This window comes from Nanorana parkeri, unplaced genomic scaffold (genome assembly GCF_000935625.1).
Source record: "Nanorana parkeri isolate BGI_ZX_2015 unplaced genomic scaffold, ASM93562v1 scaffold1291, whole genome shotgun sequence".
NCBI lineage: Eukaryota > Metazoa > Chordata > Amphibia > Anura > Dicroglossidae > Nanorana > Nanorana parkeri.
The window spans coordinates 142481-165230 of NW_017307559.1; the positions used below are offsets into that span (position 1 = coordinate 142481).

The following is a 22750-nucleotide window of genomic DNA, read 5'->3' on the forward strand; positions in this document are numbered from 1 at the left end:
CCCAGCTTGAACCTGAGCTCCTCTAAACCTGGATGAGACATGGGGACACCCAACCAAACAGCTGCGGGACAGGGAATGCCCCGTCTCCCAGCTGCACATAAACAAAGGGGCGGGATGCTTGTGCTAACATCATTGACCAACTATAGCCACGTGGCCATATAAGGTCAATGATGTCACAGAATCCTGCCCCTTTGCTTATTTGCAGCTGTTATTGGAAAACCCCCTGGCCGCAGCTGATTGGGTGCCAGCGTAAGGAGCTTCCTTCCAGGTTTGGAGGAGCCCAGTTTCGGAGGAGCTCAGATTTAGATTCAGCTCATCCATATGTAACCCTTTGAGCGCTGTGATATCACTAAATTGTCAAGTGAGCAGTCTACTGTTTCCTCCTCACACAGACTAAAGCCAGTGCCCATAAGCCCCTCATTACACAAAGCAATAAAAACCTGACGGAGGTTCTGATCCTTCCACATTAAACGATAAGTGTTGCCTATCCATCACTTTGATTGCCATCATGATGGATCTTTAACAAAATGTCACGTACCTGAGTGGAGACTGGAAGTGTGAGGAGGCCTCCCTTGCACCTCGTGTCCCGAGGCCTCTGGGGATGGGTACAGAGACCAAGCGGACAACGAGTGGCACAACTGCCAGTGGTGAGGAGCACCGTGCAAGCCGAAATACAAGTAAACAAGCCGGGGTCAATTCCAATTGGGCCAACGAAGTACAGAAGGGTTAGGCAGAAGAGAAGTCCAATAAACAAATCCAAGGTCAAAGGTCTCAACAAGTCAAACAGAATATCACAGAGCACAGGAACAGGGAGTAGCTGACGATAATCCAGCAATCTGGTAGTGTTCAGGCTGGGCTTATATAGGGGAAGTAATGAGTGAGTTAGGTCACTTCCTGTGCGCCTCCTTGGCGCGTTTCCACTGTGCGTAAATTACTTATCTGCGCATGCGCGGGTTAGAGTGATTCCGTGCTATACGAGAATGTGCCCTTGGCGCATGCGCAGTTGGCGCGGAACTCTTACACAAAAACTGTATAACTGCAGAAGTAAAATAGAATGGTGAGTTGTGCTTTTAGCCATTGTTGCACTGAGACAATCTGATTATCCTTTCAGACAAAGAGTGCCATGTTCGTCATCTTAAATGACCTCCACCGGGATGACCACTTTAACATCATTACCTTCTCAGATGTGGTGCAGGCCTGGAGACCCGGCACTTCCATCCAGGCCACAGCTCAGAATATCAAGAGTGCAAAGGAGTATGTCAATAAGATTGAAGCTGATGGATGTAAGTGACATTATTTTACTGAGTTGCTGATGTATCATAGAACATTTGTTTGCTGTAATCTGTTAAACTGTAAATGTAGAATAAGGGATATTCCCCAAAGCTAGATACAAATCCCTGCAGCTTCATGTACATTATATGGCCAAATGTTTTGTAGACCGTCACTTGACCATTATGCTGATGGACACTGCTTGTTGGACATCCTAATCCAAAACCATGGGTGTTAAAATGGAGTCCCTTTACCCAATGTAATGTTGGTGAGCTCACAAAGTACTCAAACAGGCTTTTCCATTAACGAACAGTCTTTATTAGTCTTTCAACAACAGATAATCAAGGAAGCTCAACATAAAATAGCTTGCCTTCAGCAGAATATATATATTGGCTCACCAATCACCGAGTTGTTCCATACACTCACGGTGTCCCAGTCTTTTAATAGCTTTCTGTTGCAGCACTGCTGCTCTGGCCTCAATCCTCAGGGACACAGTCTGGTTCCTCCAGACAACCTCAATATGGTGCCAACCCGCACAATAGGCTCCACAAACCCGCAGCTCCCTGCTGCACTGGCCTCCGCTCTGACCCCTTGGGTGGAGTTCTCCTGTCTCCCAGGTGGGGCCCTCGATACATCCCAGCACCCTCTTCATGAGGGTTGTACACAGGTGCACAATCAGGTGCTGGTCACTACTAAAGCATGGACCCAGGAATGGAGATTTTATCCCACCCAGAGCTCTAAGAAATCTCTGGGCTCCAGGATCCCAACTGTGATCCAGAAAACATGGAAAGGACTGAAAAGCTGGCTCTTTCCTGGTACAAGCAATTGCTTCCTGGAGCCACTCAGCACTTCTGGCTGAGAATCCGGGGCTACTTTGAGGCCACAGAACACCGTGGCATTGCCATGCAATGCCACACCAACCTTTTTAGCTATAATGACCTCCACTCTTCCAGTGAAGGCTACCCATAAGATTTTGGAGTGTGTCTGTGGCAATTCAGCCCATTCAGCCAAAGGAGCATTTTTGTCAGGTCAGGACCATGTCAATACAATGTGCTTTGAAATGGCTGATTCTAGTTTTGATTGGGAGAACGTGTGATAGGGTGACAACACAGGAGCATAAATGGGAGGCTGTGCCAAAGCGCTGAAACGCTGTAACAGGAAGTGTCTGAACAAGGACCTTAATGGAAGGATCACCAGGGGTTATTTTAAAGGAGAACTATGGGGTTAGGGCTTTTCTCCATAGTTCTCACGCACAGGATCGAGAAGTGAGCAAGCGCCGGTATATGTTCCCTCACTTCCCAATCTATAGAGCCGACCTGGGACAGTCTCATTGTCACAGGTCGGCTCAGATTATGAGGCTGAGCGAAAATCACACCTCATAGTTCTCCTTTAACAAATGCTGCAAATGTAAAAATATTGTAATATAGTTTTGGAAATAACATCAACTTATATGAGACTTTGGTAGTTGGGTTTACTTCAAGGGAACTAATGTTGTATATCCCTTTAGGGACGGATATTAATGCTGCACTTCTGGCTGCTGCTTCTATCTTTAACAAGACATCAAGTAAAGCAGAGAAAGGAGGCACCAAGCAGAAGATCCCTCTAGTCATATTCCTGACAGATGGCGAGGCCACCTCAGGGGTAACATCTTCCGCTCGCATTCTCGAAAACGCCCATAAAGCCCTGGGAGGAACCATCTCTCTTTTCTGCCTTGCATTTGGCGATGACGCCGACTACAACCTCATGCGCCGACTCTCCCTGGAAAACCGCGGCATTGCCCGCCGCATCTATGAATATTCTGATGCCACCCTGCAGCTGAAAGGATTTTACGACGAGATTGCAAGCCCTCTCCTCTTTGACATCGAATTGGCTTACCTTGGGGAAACTGCCCAGAATGTGACACAGACCCTATTTCCCAATTACTTTGAGGGGTCGGAGTTGGTTGTCGCTGGTAAAGTAAAGCCAGGAGCAAAAAACCTTCAGGTTCGGATGACTGCTCATAATCAGAAAGAGAGGCTGAGTCTAGAAAATGACATCTCTGTGGTGGACAATGCTACAGAGGCCAGCTTCGGGTGTTCAGGCAATGTGGATGAAATTCAGTGGTTCGTCAAGAGGCTTTGGGCCTACTTCACAATCCAGGATTTGTTGCAGGCCAGGATTAAAGCCAACGACACTGTGGCCCGAAAGATACTCACAGAGAAGGCTACTAACTTATCTCTTAAATACAACTTTGTGACACCTGTTACTTCTCTCATAGTAGTGAAGCCTGATGACCCAGATGACCCCAAAACAACCACAGCTACAACTACTGCTATTCCTAGCACTGCAACTACACCTTTAACTGCTTCACCCCAGCCTACCGTGACTACCACTTCTCCAAGAGCCAAGATGACAACCACAGCCCGACTAACGAAACCAGTCACTAAACCTCCAAAGCCTTCAACAACTGCCAAGATAAGCGCAACCAAGTCAACCACTTCTAGGGCAACAATTTCCCAGATCACCGTAACCAGGGGTCAGTCTGGTGTAACGCAAGGATTGACGACAAGCAATACTTTAGAAAAACTCACAACAAAGGCTTCAGTTTCTGCTCCATCTCTGACAACGAGTTCAGTTATTCATCACAATACTAATTCTCTACCCACCAGCACGCTTCACCCAAGCAGTTTGGTTCCAACAGGAACAACATTAACCAGGACAGAGAAACTTCCTAGAACTTCCATCGGCTCCGAGAACCATACTAATTCTTTGGTTTCAACAGGAACAACATTGGCAAGGACAGAGAAACTTCCTAGAACTTCCATCAGCTCCGAGAACCATACTAATTATTTGGTTTCAACAGGATCAACATTGACCAGGACAGAGAAACTTCCTAGAACCTCCATAAGCTCAGAGAACCATACTAATACTTTGGTTTCAACAGGATCAACATTGACCAGGACAGAGAAACTTCCTAGAACCTCCATAAGCTCAGAGAACCATACTAATACTTTGGTTTCAACAGGATCAACATTGACCAGGACAGAGAAACTTCCTAGAACCTCCATCAGCTCGGAGAACCATACTAATTCTTTGGTTTCAACCAGTGTTCCTACTGTCACAGTTACAGAAAGCGCACAAGAGACGACGACGGGTACTCTTTCTGCCTCTTCATACGGCACCGCATTCACCACTCCTGGGGAAGGGGTCGTGGAAGGCGTAGAAGAGTTTCATACTACATCCTTCCCTGTAAACCCCACTCACCCCAGGCTTCTTATTCTTCCCGAGGACACTGAACTTTTGCCTGGTACATTTTCATATCCAAATTTCGTGGAGTCACTCAACCCACCCCCTGTCTACAGCTACTTTGAGGAGATTACAGGTACAATACATGCTAAAGGGTCTTCCAGTATTTTGTTACAAATGTATGCTCTTTTGATCCTTTATTGATGGGTAAAATAGGGAATTTCGGTAAGCTGAACAAGTGTTCCTGTTTTTGATAATTTGGCCGTTCGGTGAGTAAATGTAAACACTAAATGAATTTTACCATTTTAAAGTATAGCAGGTCAAATTTTAGGCAACATTTCACCAGGCTGATTGCATGCCCCTCTGTGTAGTGCTAATTTAGAAGTGGGACAACATAGAAAAAAAAACCCGCAACACATCAGATCCTCTGAATGTTTAGCGCAGAATGCAAATATGTGTAGCGCTCACCCCCGAAGGAGCCGCTGAATGATCGGGTCTTCCAATAGCCTGTCTAGGGATTTTTAAAACACATGGCTGCCCCAATAGCACTTACCACTTCCAGTGGTCACCGACAGATTGAAGTCCAGACAATAGCTCCAAGATGATTCTCTTTTATTTCTGAACTCCAGGGAGAGAGGGAAGAGGGTCAGGCACATCCAGGATGAAGGTAGACTCCTAGTGCTTGAAATAGAGCATAGTTAGGGTTGCCACCTGTCCAGGATTCACCCGGACAGTCCGGGTTTTAAATGTTGTGTCCAGGTTTCATGGCAGCTGAATCCCGGACACAAGATGTCAGGCAGACAGGAGCAACCAAAATTAAGATGGGGGCTACTGGCCCCACCCACTGAAAATAGTCTAAACTATGATATTTACGAATGAATGGGTGGCACTTTTTACATATGAATGAACCACAACTCATTCTCCCCCAAACATTTCTATGCGTCGCTAGAGTGTTCGGGTTTCGGTGGAAGAAAAGGTGGCAACCCTAAGCATAGTAACTGCTGCCAACACAGACTTGGACCTTTAAGCCGTACCGGCAATCTGTGTGGAGAACTTCTGGCAAGCAGTACTGTCAAGGTTCTTGTTCCGGTTCAGCTCCGACACGAGTGGCTGACCACTGGGCCTCCAGGCTCAGGCCCCAGTTTCCAGGCCTAGGCCCCAGGCTTAAGCCTAGTCCATTCTGTCTCTTCAGCAGCAGGCATCCAGCCCCCAGTAGGGCCCCCGGGGGAGGGAAGAGAGACTGTTTCATCAGCCACACTCAGCATTTATCTCCTCTCCCGGCATGCATCACTGCTACTGTCCTACAGTGATTGACTGGGAGGCATAAATGCCCAGAGCAATCCTCATTGGCTGCTCTGCTCTGTGTGGTACCACACCCAGCAACAGGCAGATACAGCTTCACAGATTGCTCTGTAACAGTTGAACTGAACATAGACTAAATGATAATATAGTAAAAACTATAGACGTGTCCAATCTTGGTATTGTGCATGTTGTATTTAGAAGGAATACTATATTACTAAAGGTATCCATAGACATTAGATAATTGCCACTCCTAAGGACCTTGAAAGACTATGGGCATCCTTAGTGAAATCTTGTGTACATGGGGCACACACAGCAAAACAAACATTACAGGGGGGTTAACCCTTCCCTATGCTATCCAAAACCAAAAAATGTTTTATAAGCTGGAGTTATACTTAAAGGAGAACTATGGGGTCAGGGCCTTTCCCCCATAGTTCTCCTTAGGGTAGCGGGAGGACACAAACTAGCGCCCTCCCGTCACCCTAGGCTCAGTATACCGCTCACCTCATAGTTCTAGCCGACCTGTGACAATGAGACTGTCACAGGTCGGCTCAGTAGATCGGGAGGTGAGCGAACACATACCGGGTTCCCTCACCTCTCGATCCTGTCACGGCTCTCTGCCGTGACAGGGGAGGGACTGGATTCCCCTCTCCCCGCTCCGATCCTCCAGCGCTGACTGGCGGAATGGACGGGGGAGGGGGGCGGGTACAGCTGGCTCTGCCTCTAGATAGGCAGAGCCAGCTGTCACTCACGCAGCTGGGCGGATCCCGACGCCCAGGTCGGGATCCGCTCCGGCTGCGGCGTCTCAGTATACCGCGAGCTGTAGCTCCCTATATACTGAGCCTAGGGTGACGGGAGGACGCTAGTCTGTGTCCTCCCGTTACCCTAAGGAGCACTATGGGGAAAAGCCCTGACCCCATAGTTCTCCTTTAAGAACAAACCTACAGTCCCTATTTTGTTCGTAACCCGGGGACTTCCTCTATACCAGTTTTGGTTTCAGAAATTCATGGTTCAGTCAAGAAGAGGCCAACTTTTATTGTGTACTAGTTAAGATTTGAATAAAATACATTTTATAATAAAACATCAACATTTACATTTATTTTTTCAGGAGTCAGCAGTAAAACATATTCTACTGAAGGTATGTAAAGTCACTTGTTATATCCTGCGCAGTATTTTTGGAGAGGACTCTTGAAATCAGTAATTTTGGTATTTATATAGCGCCAACAATTTACACAGCACTTTACATCAGTCCCCACCCTATGGACCTTAAATTCTAAGCTTACTATTTCGCAGGAACACACATACTTGGGTATATTAACCTACCAGCATGTGTTTGGTGTGGTGGAAACCCCACACAAGCCTTGACCAGGATATGAACCAGGGACCCCACTACTACAAGGCAAAAGTGCTCAGAACTGAACCTGTAGGCGGGGTTCACTCTTGGGGTGTTGCGTGTGTGTTCCCTTTGGGTTGGCTGGGTAACCCCGTGCATGCAACTGGAAACCAGACACCCCACGCTCAGGGGCCACGGCCTTGGCCTCGTGCAAACACTCCCTCACGTGTAGTACTGCGTACACAGGGCCTCATGGCTTCAACCGCCTCTGCGGTCTTCGGCGCTTCCTCCCCCTTAGGGAGAAAGGCCACCATGAATGGCACCCTATGTCGGGCATAGCCCCATTGCGCACCTACCCTCCTCAGGACGGTTACAGCCACGATACAGTCCAACATCACACTCCGGTAGAACCTTCTCAGAGGTTGGAGGGAGAAGAACCAGTCCACACAGATAGTCTTTTTGTTGGTTTTACTTGAAGGTATAAAACAGAACAAAGTATACGATCAGCCACCCCCGGGTGGGATGACGGCACAATTCTTGTTACTTGCATGGTGATACAATTTAGAGAGAGAGAAGTACAGCCCAGGTGCAGCCCAGAGACACGACTCACTTTGGCCAGAGGTCCCCTGACAAATATCGTCAGTCTTCTAGCACTTCACTATTCACCCATCCATTGTCAGTCCTAGCACGGTGGGTTTCCCCCTGTGGGGAAACTAGGGAATCTTTGTAGCTCTACATAGTCCTAGGCCTGGTCCTGTCCTTCCCATGGACCAGCCTATGTTTAAGAATCAGTCTCTCTCCAGAGACTCTGCAGACAGTCTTAGTCTTACAGACTTCTTCTGTACTCCTCTGAACTGAACTCCTTCCCCTCTCGGGCGCCCCCTATAAATCAACTCTCCTGGGACACGGAGTCTCCCCAGGCCAGAGCTGCATCTATCTCCTGGGCACCATGGGCGCATCTAGTGGCCGTTGGCCGTACTGCACCTACCTACAAACCGCTATCAGAAGACTCAGATATTTAGATTGTATGCGAAGTCAAAACATTGACTCGGCGGTGCTCAATTTAAAGCTGCCAACTGACCGCGGATGAATGTGGGCTACACAATCATTATATACCCTTTGGAAAACCCCTTTTTGAGCCTTTAAGAATACTTCCAGATTTAGGTTCCCCTTCACCACCTATTGTAGCATAACTATGAATATACACCGAGTGGCCGGATTATTATATACACCGAGTGGCCGGATTATTATATACACCGAGTGGCCGGATTATTATAGACACTGAGTGGCCGGATTATTATATACACTGAGTGGCCGGATTATTATGACCACCTGACGTTTGTAGGCAAATTAGCTATAATTTGGCGCTGAAGTTGCTAGAGGGCCGGACCATTATAAATAGGGAAGCGGGTTGGTTACCACGACAGTAGAAGTGATTGGGAAGATTCGGGGAAACAACGCGATGTAACAGCCTTGGAACGCGGGATGAGTGTTGGCGCTCGGAGCCATGGAGCGAGTATCAGCAAAACAGCAGAATCTGTTAAATGTTCAGGAGCGGCTCATTGTTAAAGTGTTTAAAGACCGGACTGTCAGCCGAAAATCTGCGTCTGAACGTGCGAATTGTGGCCGCCAGCGACTAGTCAGTGTTAGGGCAGAACGGGGGAGGGGCAAGACTGGTACAAGACAACAGAAGGGCAACAAAAATTTACCTCGCATCACCTTTCATCATCTCGTGGAGTCACGAGACGGCCCAACTAAGTACTGATGGGGGGGGGTCATAATAATCTGGCCACTCAGTGTACAGTAGCTACACGTTGTACCAAATGCACTGTTCCTCTCCTTCAGGGCTTACAATGTTCCATTGTAATCATGTGTATATGTTAATACTGATACAACAGCCATTTTGGATGCATGCACTCAGGGCCATATTGACTCTTTCTGTTGCCCCACATACATTTAGCTCTGCTTGCCCAAAGCCGGGCTAAATATAGAACACAACTACCCACCCGGCGCCCGGAACTGCGTGTCCCCGGGCATCGGGAGATAGGAATTCCACACCCCTGCTGCCCCTCTACTCCCTGCTGCCCCTCTACTCCCTGCTGCCCCGAGGCCGGGCCTTGGTTGGCCTAGTGGGAAATCCGGCCCTGCATGCACTAGGCTTACAGCATAGGAGGAAATGATTGAGTATGGCAAGAACAGGTACAAGTGCTAGATTTCGGAAGACTGGGAGGGTGGGAGTAAAGGAATTCGGGCTGGGTTGGGCGTATATACCCCCTGTGCTGGTTCCTCTGCAATACGTTGGGCCTGTAATGTTTGGCCCAGTATATTGATATGCATAAGCAAGGGTGGACTGGACCGAGGGACAGAGGAGTGTCTTCTCCCTGGGCTGGTGTCCTTACAGTATAGTGGGCTAGCAGACGGTGGCCCAATTTTTTCAGATCCTCTCCATCATCCTTTCCAGAACTCTGCCAGAGCAGACCGGCACACAGTAATGTGTAAAGGAGAACTATGAGGGGGGCGGGGAGTGATTTCCACTCATCTCATAGTTCTAGCCGACCGGTGACAATGAGACTGTCACAGGTCGGCTCAGTAGATCGGGAGGTGAGCGAACAGATACCGGCATTCGCTCACCTCTCGATCCTGTCACATTCTCCTTTTATCACCTGTTCTTCATCTACTTGGGCTAGGCTTATAAGCAAACAGGGTTCTCTGTCACGGACAAACTGGATAGTGGACCCTCAGAGCTACCTGCATGTTTGGAGAAGGTGTGAGCCCTAAAAATGGCGTAGACACAGATTTTAAGTACACGCTATCAGTTGCTCACGATAGCATGAGGCTGCGGCCTTCGAGCATATCTGCGCGAATGGCACCTGAGCGTGGTACAAATTGGACAGGCAATTTCAGAAACAGAGACAGGTCAAAGGTCAGGGTGGGCAGTGAACAAGCGTAGTCAAAATACAAGCTAACATCGGTATACAGAAAAATAGGAATGCAGGAGTGCAGGGGCTAACACCAACTGGAGCCTGGGGCTAGGGGCAATGGGTGTTAGCCTGAGCACAGCTAAATAGGTTGATTAACAGGCTGGGCGGGGGCTGGTCATATAGCTGCTATATAATTCAGGAGGTGGGATGCAGTGATAGCCATACGTCCCAGTCCTGTGCAGCAACAAGGTAGGAGAGGTCAGATCAAGGTAGAACCACAAGTAGCAGATCACCATTGCTGCTGACCTGTGACATTGCCATAACATTCCACCAGCACCTGAAGGCCACGTATGCTGCACCGCTGACATTCAGTAGATATCCCTAATGTTTCCTAAACTACAATAATCTGCATTTTGATTGCATTAAATGTTTCCTTTGACATTTACCCTTTATAGATCTATGTCATAAACAGTAAATAGTATTTTAAAATACTAACCCTCCTATCCTGGTTTTGCAGATTCCGATTACGAAATGATAGTAGACCCATTCATGGAACCAGATATTGACTATGATGGTAAGATACCTTCTCTATGCTGGGATTCATCTATGGGGCCTAGTTACAGAGTTGTGGAACCATCATTACACACATAAAAGCTCACGTGACTTTGTTTTCTAGAGATAATCATGAGCCTAACTGTTTTTATGCCCTCAGTCTTTTATGTTACTACCTGCTGGTGCCAAACAATGCTTGAGTTATTATTATTATTATTATTACATAGTATTTATATAGCGCCAACAGTTTGCGCAGCGCTTTACAATATAAGAAAGACATAACAGTTGCAATACAATTCAACACAAGATGGTAAGGAGTTAGTTGCCTTGCTTTCATTTGTCAGGCCATTAATGACCACACTGTTTCCCCCGAAAATAAGACCTACCCCGAAAATAAGACCTAGTACTGTTTTTGGGAATTGCTAAAATATAAGACCTACCCCGAAAATAAGACCTAGTTGTGACCATTCCCAGGGCCGGTGGTGGCATAAGGGGGAACTTGAAGAGCGGCGGGAGAGAATCAGCGGTGCCAACGAAGCCGGCGCTAGAGGAAGCGAAGCAGCAGCGGAGGGAGCAGAGCCGCATAAGCCGATGCCTCCTCTATAGCCCCGCCTCCTGTCACAGGCGGAGTGATACCAAATGCGCTCCGCCTGTGAGGAATCCATAGTGAAAGCGCGCTTCGCCCATTCTGGCCAGCGATTGGTTACCAAATTGCTCTTGGAGAGGTACGGCGCCCCTGATTGCCCTGATCACCATATTTTTGTACATGAATAAGTGCGGATTGTTGTACATTAAAAAATAAATAAAAAAGAAATAAGACCTCCCCCGAAAATAAGACCTAGTGTGTTTTTTTTTAGCCAAAAAAAATATAAGACAGTGTCCTATTTTGGGAGAAACACGGTAATTGTGACAAGACGGTATTCTACTGCAACTAGCCTACAATATATATATATAGATAGGAAATGCTGTAATACTATACATTGACTATACATTTTATTTCCCCGTCTTCAGTATCTGTTGGTGCACCTATGCTTCAGACCTTCATGTCCTCTGGTAAGTTAATTCCACGGATCAGACTGTTAGTATCTTCTAGACCGGCGGTTCTCAACCTGTGTAACCTCAGGACCCACATTTTTCCTCGGTCATTAAGTCGTGACCCAAATTGCACTGGAATGGAACACATGACATTGCGGTACCGTGGGTGATCGAACTGTGGGTGGGAGATGCGTTTGGGGTGCCATTCAAATGCACCTCTTACATCAGAACACGTGGTAGGTGCAATTGCATTGTACAGTGCATTCATCGCACAGGGCAGTGCAATTAACGCACTGTACTAGTGTGAATAGGCCCTCAAAAACACTGACAGACACACACACTCACAGACACATTCTCACACACTCACAGACACATTCTCACACACTCATACGCACTCCAAAAAATAAATGTAATTTTTTTTTAGAATCCGCCCAGTCTCCCTATCTTACAAGAACTGGAGTGGATCCTCAGCCTGGGGTCCAGTGTGGGCGGCTGTGCTGTGATGCAGTTCCATCCATTGCTTGTAGAGCTCCCTTGCACACCCTGTAGAGGTGCCGGGAGCCAGAATGTGACATCACTCCGGTCCAGGCACCTCTACAGGACACGTGAGGGAGCTGTAAGCAATGCACTTAAGGACGGAGCTCCCTCGCGGCCCTAGCCCACCCCACCCCACCTTAAAGGAGAACTATGAGGGGGTGATTTTCACTCAGCCTCATAATCTGAGCCGACCTGCGACAATGAAACTGTCACAGGTCGGCTAAGTAGATCGGGAAGTGAGCGAACACATATCGTCGCTCGCTCACTTCTCGATCCTGTCTCTGCAGAGAGCCGTGACTGTCACTCACGGCTCCCTGCAGGGATTCCCCGCTCCGATCCTCCAGCCCTGACTGGCGGAACGGACGGGGGAGGGGACGGGCACAGCTGGCTCTGCCTCTAGATAGGCAGAGCCAGCCGTCAATCCCGCAGTTGGGTGGATCTCGACAGCAATGTCGGGATCCGTACCGGCTGCGGCGGTCTCAGTATACCGCGAGCTGTAGCTCCCTATATACTGAGCCTAGGGTGACGGGAGGACGCTAGTTTGTGTTCTCCCGTGACACTTAGGAGAACTATGGGGAAAAGCCCTCACCCCATAGTTCTCCTTTAAGCTGACACTCGGCACCGGGCAGCATATCTTGAATGGCTGCTTGGCGCGAGAACTGACAGTGCTGCGTTAGGGGGAGGCAGACGAGCCCCTCACCTGGAAAAATGGAAGGCATGCGGTGACCCACTGAACACAGGGTTGCGACCCACTTTTGGGTCACGACCCACCAGTGGAGAACCCAGGTTATAGACCAGTGTTCCTCAACGTTTGGATATTTTGTCCCCTCTTTAACAGTAAACCTTTCTCATATATCGTCTGATGCATATGCAATTCTTTTAGCCACCCTGTGTGCACATCTATTTTACAATACCCCTGAAATGTTTGTGCATTTCTTGTCAATTTCGCCATGCTTTGAATTCATGTATAAATGCTTGAACCAAAAATATTTTGTAGGAAATGCATTTGCTAACATGTTAAACCTTGAAATGAAGTATTTCTGTGGTGCCACACGTACTGTACCTCTTGAACTTGTCAGACGTACCTTTGTATATAATAATATATATCTAATATATCTCTGGCAAAGAACAAGGGCAGTCGTGGCACTGTCAAATAATCCATGAGGACTAATATGTTCCTTGGTTCAAGCTCGACCTTCTCTCATAGACCACTACATGGCCTATAATCCATGAGGACGGATATGTTCTGTGGTTCAAGCTCGACCTTGTCTCATAAACCACTACAGCTTGACCCGCAGGCAGGGCCGGTGCTAGACTATTTTGCACCCTAGGCAAGACCAGCTACTTGCCCCCACCAGGCCCTCTCCTGTGGCATAACCCCCAATCCCCCCGGCGCGGCCCCATTCTCCTGCTGGCCAGCTTCTGTTGACAACAGGTGGATATAATCAGGCAGACGCAGTAGCAAAACTGCTATTGGCTATTTTCATTTGAACCAGCCTATTGAAACCTCACCCATTGAGCAGAGCAGTAGACCTGAGAGAGAAAGTTGTCTCTCAGTTCTGCTTCTCTGCTCAGTGGGCGGGTGCAATAGCCAGCCTGCTATTGGCTTTTGCAATTTGAAATAGACAGGGGGGCACCGTGGGAGGGGGGGGGTGGCAGTGGTCGAGGCAGCAGTGCGGCTGCCTAGTTTGCCTAGTGGCAGCAGCACCGGCCCTGCATGTAAGCATTGTTGTTGTGGACTAGTCCATCTCATGATCTGAGAACCCCCTGTCTTGAGGGCAGAAGAACTGTTCCTAAACCCACCAACTGCAAACCCACCCTTGCTCTCTCACATACAGAAAGCCAGATGTAAAAAAGCATAATTACTAAGAAGTGCATTACTTCCGTTAGTCACATTCAAATCTTCCTTGGAAGTCTAATTTTGAGTACAGGAAGCCGAGAGAGGGAAAATTAGACCGTATTCATGTCAGAAAGCACACCGCCAGTGAATATGTGAGGGGCTTTCTAGATTCTGGATGCCGTTCAGTGCAGATGTAACGATATCGGCGTCTTGCGTTCCACTCTGGAGCGCAGCGCCTATGATTCTGTGACGACTTTGCGGCTTGCGCTCCAGAGTGGAACGCAACGGCCGCAAGTACGCCACTAGACTCCACCCCATTTCAGTGTAGGAACCCTTATATACCCGGAAGGAGCATAGCAGCGGCGTTCCACTAATGGAATGTGCGCCCTGCTAGCTCCCCCACGACGAACCCTACAAGCTACTTCGATTCACTGGATCAGGACTGAAGAGATTCGTTCCACAGAAGCATACTCAGACCTCTGGCCATTTCTCTACAATACCGCAAGTAGCATAGTCAGCTTAGGCTGACCAATTGCTCACACTGCCACTGACAAATGATCTATGCTTCTAATTGATTGCCATACCATTGCTGCTGTTTATATACTGCCATATCACTGCTGCTGCTAATGTACTTGCCATATCATCATTGCTGATTATATACCTACCATACCATTGATGCTGATTATATTCCTTCCGCATCATTGCTACTGATCTATTACTTGCCATATCATTGCTTCCAGTTATATACTTACCAGTTCATTAACCACCAGTAGTTGCAGGACACCAATAACAACTCATAGTATAATATCATGGTGTATGATGTTAGAACCTCCAAACTCTCCGTTTAAGATTGAGAGAGACGCCTGGAGTTCAAACTGATTAACCATTTACAGGAGCATCCTACCTCTGGTCACACGTACCGGTTAAAGGAGAACTATGGGGTCAGTGTTTTTCCCCGTAGTTCTCCTTAGGGTAACGGGAGGACACAAACTAGCGTCCTCCCGTCACCCAAAGCTCAGTATATAGAGAGCTACAGCTCGCGGTATACTGAGACGCCGCAGCCGGAGCGGATCCCGACTCAGACGTCGGGATCCGCCCAGCTGCGTGAGTGACAGCTGGCTCTGCCTATCTAGAGGCAGAGCCAGCTGTACCCTCCCCCGTCCGTTCCGCCAGTCAGCGCTGGAGGATCGGAGCGAGGAATCCAGCCCCTCCCCTGTCACGGCAGAGAGCCGTGACAGGATCGAGAGGTGAGCGAGCGCCGGTATGTGTTCGCTCACCTCCCGATCTACTGAGCCGACCCGTGACAGTCTCATTGTCACAGGTTGGCTAGAACTAATGAGGTGAGTGGAAATCACTCATGTCATAGTTCTCCTTTAATGTTACACACCTCTGCCGTTGAGATCCTAACAGCGCAACTAGGAGCGTTACAGCAGAGAACTCAAAGTATGGTAAAGTGAAGGTCTTTCCTGCTTCTTGGATAGATTAGTAGCTGAAGATATTTGCTGAAGTTAATTTTCTCTTCCCCCTGACAGTTGATGGAGATCCACATTTTGTGGTGAATTTACCTCAGATCCAGGAGAAGTTGTGCTTTACTCTAGATGGACGGCCGGGGGACACTTTAAAACTCCTCACTGACCCAGTTACAGGTATACACGATAGTTTATATTGTCTGAAAGATTATGGAAGGCAAGCATTAGTTTATGTAATGTATTATATCTAAGATGATGTACTCACCTGCTGTAAGTGATAAGTGTGATGGTGATAATAACCGGACATTCAGTCAACAGGCAGGTGACACGGGAAGCTGCAAGATGTGTTGATATGAGGCGCTGGATCTTTCATTGTTAAAGTGACACTAAACTCAGGAGTTAAACCTTAAAAATACATCCAGACTTGGTGCGGCCTTCAGATTGGCGCAACAACAGTGCGTAGGGAGCTTCATGGAATGGGTTTCCATGGCCACGTTTTTTGGGGAAAGAAAATTTTGAGAAAATCTAGGTGCAGAATCCTATAATTACGCTGTAATTCTGAAATTAAATATATTTTCTACTTTTTTTGAGATGCGAAGGTGGACTCAAAGCCAGAGCTAGTAATAATGATCTAGTGCTGTCCTATACAGGTATCACCGTGAGCGGTCATTTGACAAAGGCTCCACCACGAATCGGCCATGAGGACCGGCTACGAACCTACCTCAACGTTGTAACCGTCAACGTCAACCAGCCGCGCTCCAACTACATCATCAACGTAACTTTGGACAGCTTGACACTCAGAGGGGAGAAGGAACTCACTCTCCCAGTTAATCGTCCTGCTCTGCTACGAAAGCCCAGGCTGGCCGTAAGAATATTTCCTTCCAGCAACATCACCGTATGGATCGGGCGCAATGTGGAGCTGCTGATCATATTCCATCACTACCAGCACCCAACGTACCTACAGCTGAACCACCTGGGTTTCTACATAGTCAAAGGACACGGCTTGTCGTCCAGCTCTGGAGGGTTGTTAGGTGAGACATTGTAACATGTGCAGACAATATACACTGTGGTGCCGCCATAGTATCCACTCCCATCACAAATGCAAATACTGGTTTTTGTACACAGCCAAGTCAAGAGGCTTAAAGGAGAACTATGAGGGGGGGGAGGGGGGGGGAGTGATTTCCACTCACCTCATAGTTCTAGCCGACCTGTGACAATGAGACTGTCACAGGTCGGCTCAGTAGATCGGGAAGTGAGAGAACACATACCGGCGTTCGCTCACTTCCCGATCCTGTCACTGCTCTCTGCCGTGACAGGGGAGGGGCTGGATTCCCCTCTCCCCGCTCCGATCCTCCAGCGCTGACTGGCGGAACGGACGGGGGAGGGGGCGGGTACAGCTGGCTCTGCCTCTAGATAGGAGGAGCCAGCTGTCACTCACGCAGCTGGGCGGATCCAGACATAATTGTCGGGACCTGCTTCAGCTGCGGCGTCTCAGTATACCGCGAGTTGTAGCCCCCTATATACTGAGCCTAGGGTGATGGGAGGACGCTAGTTTGTGTCCTCCCGTCACCCTAAGGAGAACTATGGGGGAAAACCTTAACCCTTTAACCCCTTCGTGACGGGAGACGTACACTGTACGTCCAGCCACAAATTGCCTATCTAGAGGCAGAGCCAGCTGTACCCGCCCCCAGGGCAATCCAGCCCCTCCCCTGTCACGGCAGAGGGCCGTGACAGGATCGAGAAGTGAGCGAACGCCGGTATGTGTTCGCTCACCTCCCGATCTACTGAGCCGACCTGTGACAGTCTCATTGTCACGGGTCGGCTAGAACTATGAGGTGAGTGAAAAGCTACATGATAAGGCCACTATAAGGCTCAGAAATAGGAAATATGAATGCACTCGGGGATGCCATAGGCAGATTTTCTCTCATACACCAAAATGAATCCAGAACCCCAGATTTTTTTTTTTTTAGGTGACCGGATTACGTCACGGTATAGTTTTTTTTTTTTTATTCTTTATTTATGAACAAAAAGGGTGGGGTACATAGAAAATGAGGACAAGCGGAGGCCACAAGGTCTCACACAATATCGAATCATAGACAATGAAGAACATATTTAAAACATGTTAACAAATTGTAAGATCAGGTCAGGTAACACGGTATAGTTTTTAATGTGAAGGACACTGCATGAACCCTTGAGACTCCATTTCCTTAACCATCTCCCGTCCGCCGAACGTCCAGAAATGGCCGGACGAGAGCATTCTGGATGCGGGTGGGCGTCTTTGGGCGGGCGGGCAGGGTGAACAGGAAGGGGGTGTAAACACCGGTCAGCAAGGGGTTAAAAAAAAAGAAAAAGAAATGAAGACTCCATGTGGAAGGAGCCTGGACATCACTGAATCAAAAAATAAAGTGCGTTATGCGGCTCTGATATATTTTCTACTAAACATTTTTATTAGGGCTGGTAATGATTAACATTTTCATGTTCGATTAATCAAATTTTTTTAAAATCGATTAATTGATTAATTTCGATTAATTATAACGCACATACAGATCCAACTACATTGGCCTATACACATACAGCACAGCAATGACCTATACACATACAAAAAGTTTAACGATTAATCGAGAAGTGAATCTTTAATTTCCACAGCTCTCATGTTTACGTGAAAATATTGAACCGGCCTATTTCTTACTTTAGGTCAATTCCAACACAGCCGCATGGAAGTCGCTGAGCGGAAGCAGAGCGATGATCTGACCCTCTCGGCGGTCCTGAAGAGAAACGATCGCACGGCTCCCGCCGTTCTTGCTGTAAGACCGCTGAAAGACTCCGCGGCCCAGACACACATGTCCAAGTGTTGGCTGGTCAAACACGCAGAAGTCGAGCAAATTCTAGATGGACCTTATATGTCCTATGTGGCCTCTGGAGATGTAAAGGCCCCAGTAGGACGCATGGACTCCATTGTGTAATAGATGTTATATTCGGAAAGCGTCCACTGTCTGTATGGTGGTGAGACACTATGAGGGGAATTGATCGAAACTGGAGCAGACAAAATCTGGAGCAGCTGTGCATGGCCACCAATCAGCTGCTATCTCTTATTTTCAGGTCACAACTTAACAGACTGAAGAGAGAGAAGCTGATTGGTTGTCATGGCAACTGCTCCAGATTCAGCCGGCTCCAGTTTTGATCAATTCCCCCTCAATGTAAATACTATTGGTCAAAGCAGTTTTTTGGGACAGTAGAAAGAGGTTGTCTCGCATGGAAACTCACTTCCATTGGTCGACCAAGGATCAGAAATTGTCTTGTATTATCTACCATGTTGTCAGCAGATTATATATATAGCCGATAGCGGCCTGAAATGCGATGTTTGTACATAATAGCTGCTGTCAAGTATAAGAGGAAATTGAGGGCTTATTATGCGCACGGATACAAATTAGTAAAAAAACTGGACACCATTCCATGTTCGGATGGCTTTGCCGCTTGACAACCAACTCATTTTAATGTACGCATGCCTATAGCAGTCGTGGCGCATTCAAGAAGCATTTTTGATGCGTTCACTAGGCACTGGGGGGGAGGAGACAGGAACAGCTCCTGTAGCCACTTCCTGTCAGCAGCAGTGCCAGCCAAAATCAGTACTTCTAGCCAGGGGCGTCCCTAGGCTGGGTGACACCAGGAGCGGTTACAGGGTGTCCCTCCGCCGAGACGTCACCGCGCATGCGCGTGACATCATCGCGCACGCGGCGGCGATCTTGATACTTGCCGGCGGCCATCTTGGTGATGGACACCGGCAGAGAGAGGAAAGGGACAGTCACCCGGTGGGATAAGGTATGCCGCTGGGTCCCCTCTTCTCTCTCCTGATACTGTCAGGCGAGTATCAGGTCCATGACCGAGCGCCCGACTTTTCAGAGGGGGGTGACACCAAAATGACTCTCAGTCATTTTGGTGCCACCCCTCCAATGGTGTCACCCGGGTGCGGGCCGCACTCCCCTTGTGACGCCACTGCTTATAACCAATTCCAGTGCCAGCCAGTCAGCCAGTACTAGAGATAGCTAGTAGCGCCAGGCCAGCAGGGCAGAATTTTCTCTCTCTGTTGCCCCAAGGCCAGGTTCCTCAATGCGCCCCTCTACCCACCAGCCCCGCCCCCCCCCCGCCCACCATGGAGAATAGCACAGACCTGCAGGCTGCATCTCGGCGACTTCGGTGCTGTACATTTAGCTCTGCTTGCCCAAAGCCTGGCTAAATGTAGAAAACTACCCGCCCAGCACCTGGAACTGCATGTCCCGGGCATGCACTTCTTCCATAGCACTCCCCTTTAACATCACTACCCCCTTTTAAAAATATAAAGCCAACTTAGAGAGGACATTCGGCAAGTGTTTATTAACGTAAGCACAGCTAACAAGTGTCTTTAAATAAGAGTCAGCTCTAGGGCTGCAACAACTAATCGACATAATCGATTATAAAGCCCTATAGGCATGTTAATCAGCACTCCATTGTTTTAAATCCTGACGTTCATGTGAATGAGGCCTTGTGGTCGCCGTATGATCAGCAAACGCATATATGAGTGCCAACTTCAGGAGTAAAGTGCTGTTTAGTGACCCCGAGCATCCAACTAAATGCCAGTTTCTTGGAGTTCGATAAGTTGAGGGGTTGCTTTCTGATCGGCTGCTGTAAATTGGTGCACACCAATATTGCACTTTCTCTATTTTTCATTGAATAAGATCAACGGTGTTAAAGTAACCTTATGCTGGCCATTTACCATACAAATATTGCAAATGTGGTGATTTGTGTCCTCTTTAACTAGTCTTTGTGTCGAGTTAGAAAAAGCATTCAAATGTATGTAATGTAATACTGCATTTTAGCCACTAGATGGAGATGAGGAGTATGTAAAATAAGTATTCTGTGCTCCTCAGCTCCACCCAGTGGTCATAATGCAGTATTACATACATTTGACTTAGAAAATATATTTAAGAATGTTCGTTTTTGCATCTATTCGTTCAGAAATATTCATGCAAATTCATAATAAGTAGAGACCCCAACATGTACATAAAGTCAAAACCATTTTGTCAGTCTTGGATAGAGTAGGGGACGGTTAAAAACCCCCTATCAAGCGTTTTTACACTATGCCCCATTAGAAATATTTTCCTTCATTACCTGTCCCCTAGAAGGATTTTCCCATTATTCCTAAACCAATTACAACTCAATAATGGACAATTTCCTTCATTTTCAGTTCCGGTGGCACTGCTAACAAAGAATTTGTCCCTTGCTGGCCGCTGTAGTTCTTGCAACCATCGGCTATGTTACTACTGTGTCCTATAGGGGTCAACAGGAAGAACTACAGTGGTCTAGGGAACAAGTATAGTGTTTCCTTTTGCCCGCAGAAGAAAAAGAATATAAAGAGAAATGCCGGTGTGCAGGAGCCCCAAGCTGTAATCTTTTATTCCAGCCGTAAGTTCTTACTGTGTAGTATTTTAATAACTGTAAGCCCTCATTCACAACAGTACGGAGCTGTACGCGCGGGCAGAATACAGTGTGAACGAGGGCTGATACTTGATATATTTATACAGCAGAGCTGTGTGTTTATGGAAGTGTATAAAATGTCTCGTTGAAAAGCCTGTAAAATGCAAAGAATGTTTTTGGTATAATATATAAAATAACACTCTACTAGAGCCGAATCGTATTTCCTTTGGTGTACCAATTAACACCGCGCTGCCTTTCCACAAATTGGCGTAAAAGCAAACAGGGCCTTCATTTGGTATCTGGGCCATAATTACCACCGGGTACATTGTTAATACATTATGCTGATGTATGGGAAGCTGATTTGCCCCGGACCCTTTATCCACCAGCCCTTCTAAGGAGTTGCTGAGTTAAAAGAGAACTACGGCCCGATCCTTTTTTGGCCATAGATCTCTTTAGGATTACAGGAGGACATATACAGTACTAACGTCCTCCTGTGACCCAAAACTCAGCATATAGCAGGGTATTGCCCGCTGTATGCTGACAGCGCAAGGCTGCACTGTGACCGGGACGGATCCTCTGCCAGCTGTAGATGAGTGCGTTTGCCATTTGTTTTGTTCCTCTGCCAGCTGTGCCCCAAGCTGTAATCTTTTATTCCAGCCGTAAGTTCTTACTGTGTAGTATTTTAATAACTGTAAGCCCTCATTCACACTGTAATCGGCCCGCAGGTACAGCAGGTGCTGCGTGCGCGGCCGTATCGGGCGGCTCCCGGGAAGGACAGCTGCTGCGTGTGATTAGTACGCAGCCCCCCCGTCCTTCTCTATGGGACTACGCGGCCGTACGCCGCCCTACGCTCAACCCAAGTGCAGGTCCGTAGGGGTGCGTGTTTTCCGGCTCAGACGCAGATAGGATCCATCCTGTCAGTGTACGAGTACGCTCACCCACACGGACGTACAGGGCGGGTGAGCGTAGGGCCGTGTACTCCCATAGAGAAGGACGGGGGCTGCGTACTAATCACACGCAGCGCCTGTCCTCCCCGGGAGCTGCTCGGTACGGCCGTGCGCGGCGGGTGAGCGTACGGCCGCGTAGTCCCATAGAGAAGGACAGGGGCTGCGTACTAATTACACGCAGCACCTGCCCTCCCCGGGAGCCGCTCTATACAGACGTGAACGGCGGGTGAGCGTTGGGAGGCGATCGAGCAGATTAAACCTTTCCGGGAGGAAGTGTCTCTCTCCCGGGCGGAGAGACTCCCGGAGCGTCCGAGAGAGTTGGGATATCTGGATGATCGACTGATGAAAGAAAGGAATGGTCGTCCCGTCGCTGCGCTTACCATTTTCCGATTCGTTTTAGATTGCGATTCAGCGTGCCCGGCCTCCTGGAAGGGAACTGACGGCAACGATTCCATCTTTCAACATGCCAATGACCCCAAACACATATAACTAACACAGATCTGACCTCCTCTGAGTGGAAAATGAAACACTTACAGTGTTCAATTGGCCACCTCAGAGCTCTGACTTCACTATAACTGAAGCTGCGGGAGATCACTTGGACTGGGAGAAGAACAACAAAACAAAGCAGCCAAAAGAAGAAGTATGGGAGGTCCTGCAAGAAGCTTGGAGGAATTTTTTTTTTATCAATAAGTTTTATTAGGTTTGCATATAATAAATACAAACATACCATTTGGTACAAAAATTAAAGAAGAAGAGAAAAAGGACAAAAAGGCCTCAGACATGTGGCATATACAGCAGCATAAAGGGTACAACCAACAGTATACCCAACCGCAATTTTAAATCTTACAGCATAACCTGAATATAGAAATAAA

The 22750-nt window shown here is 47.9% G+C and overlaps 1 protein-coding gene across 1 annotated transcript in view; it reads left to right on the forward strand.

The window, feature by feature from the left end:
• Nucleotides 1-18443, forward strand: part of ITIH6 (inter-alpha-trypsin inhibitor heavy chain family member 6) — a 45494-nt gene extending 27051 nt beyond the window's left edge. The window contains exons 8-15 of the mRNA XM_018569131.1: nt 1112-1283; nt 2777-4630; nt 6902-6931; nt 10565-10621; nt 11611-11652; nt 15544-15657; nt 16131-16511; nt 18175-18443. Coding sequence (XP_018424633.1) covers nt 1112-1283; nt 2777-4630; nt 6902-6931; nt 10565-10621; nt 11611-11652; nt 15544-15657; nt 16131-16511; nt 18175-18443 — 2919 coding nt within the window. The remainder of the gene's footprint in view (nt 1-1111; nt 1284-2776; nt 4631-6901; nt 6932-10564; nt 10622-11610; nt 11653-15543; nt 15658-16130; nt 16512-18174) is intronic.
• The last annotated feature ends 4307 nt before the right edge of the window (nt 18444-22750 follow it).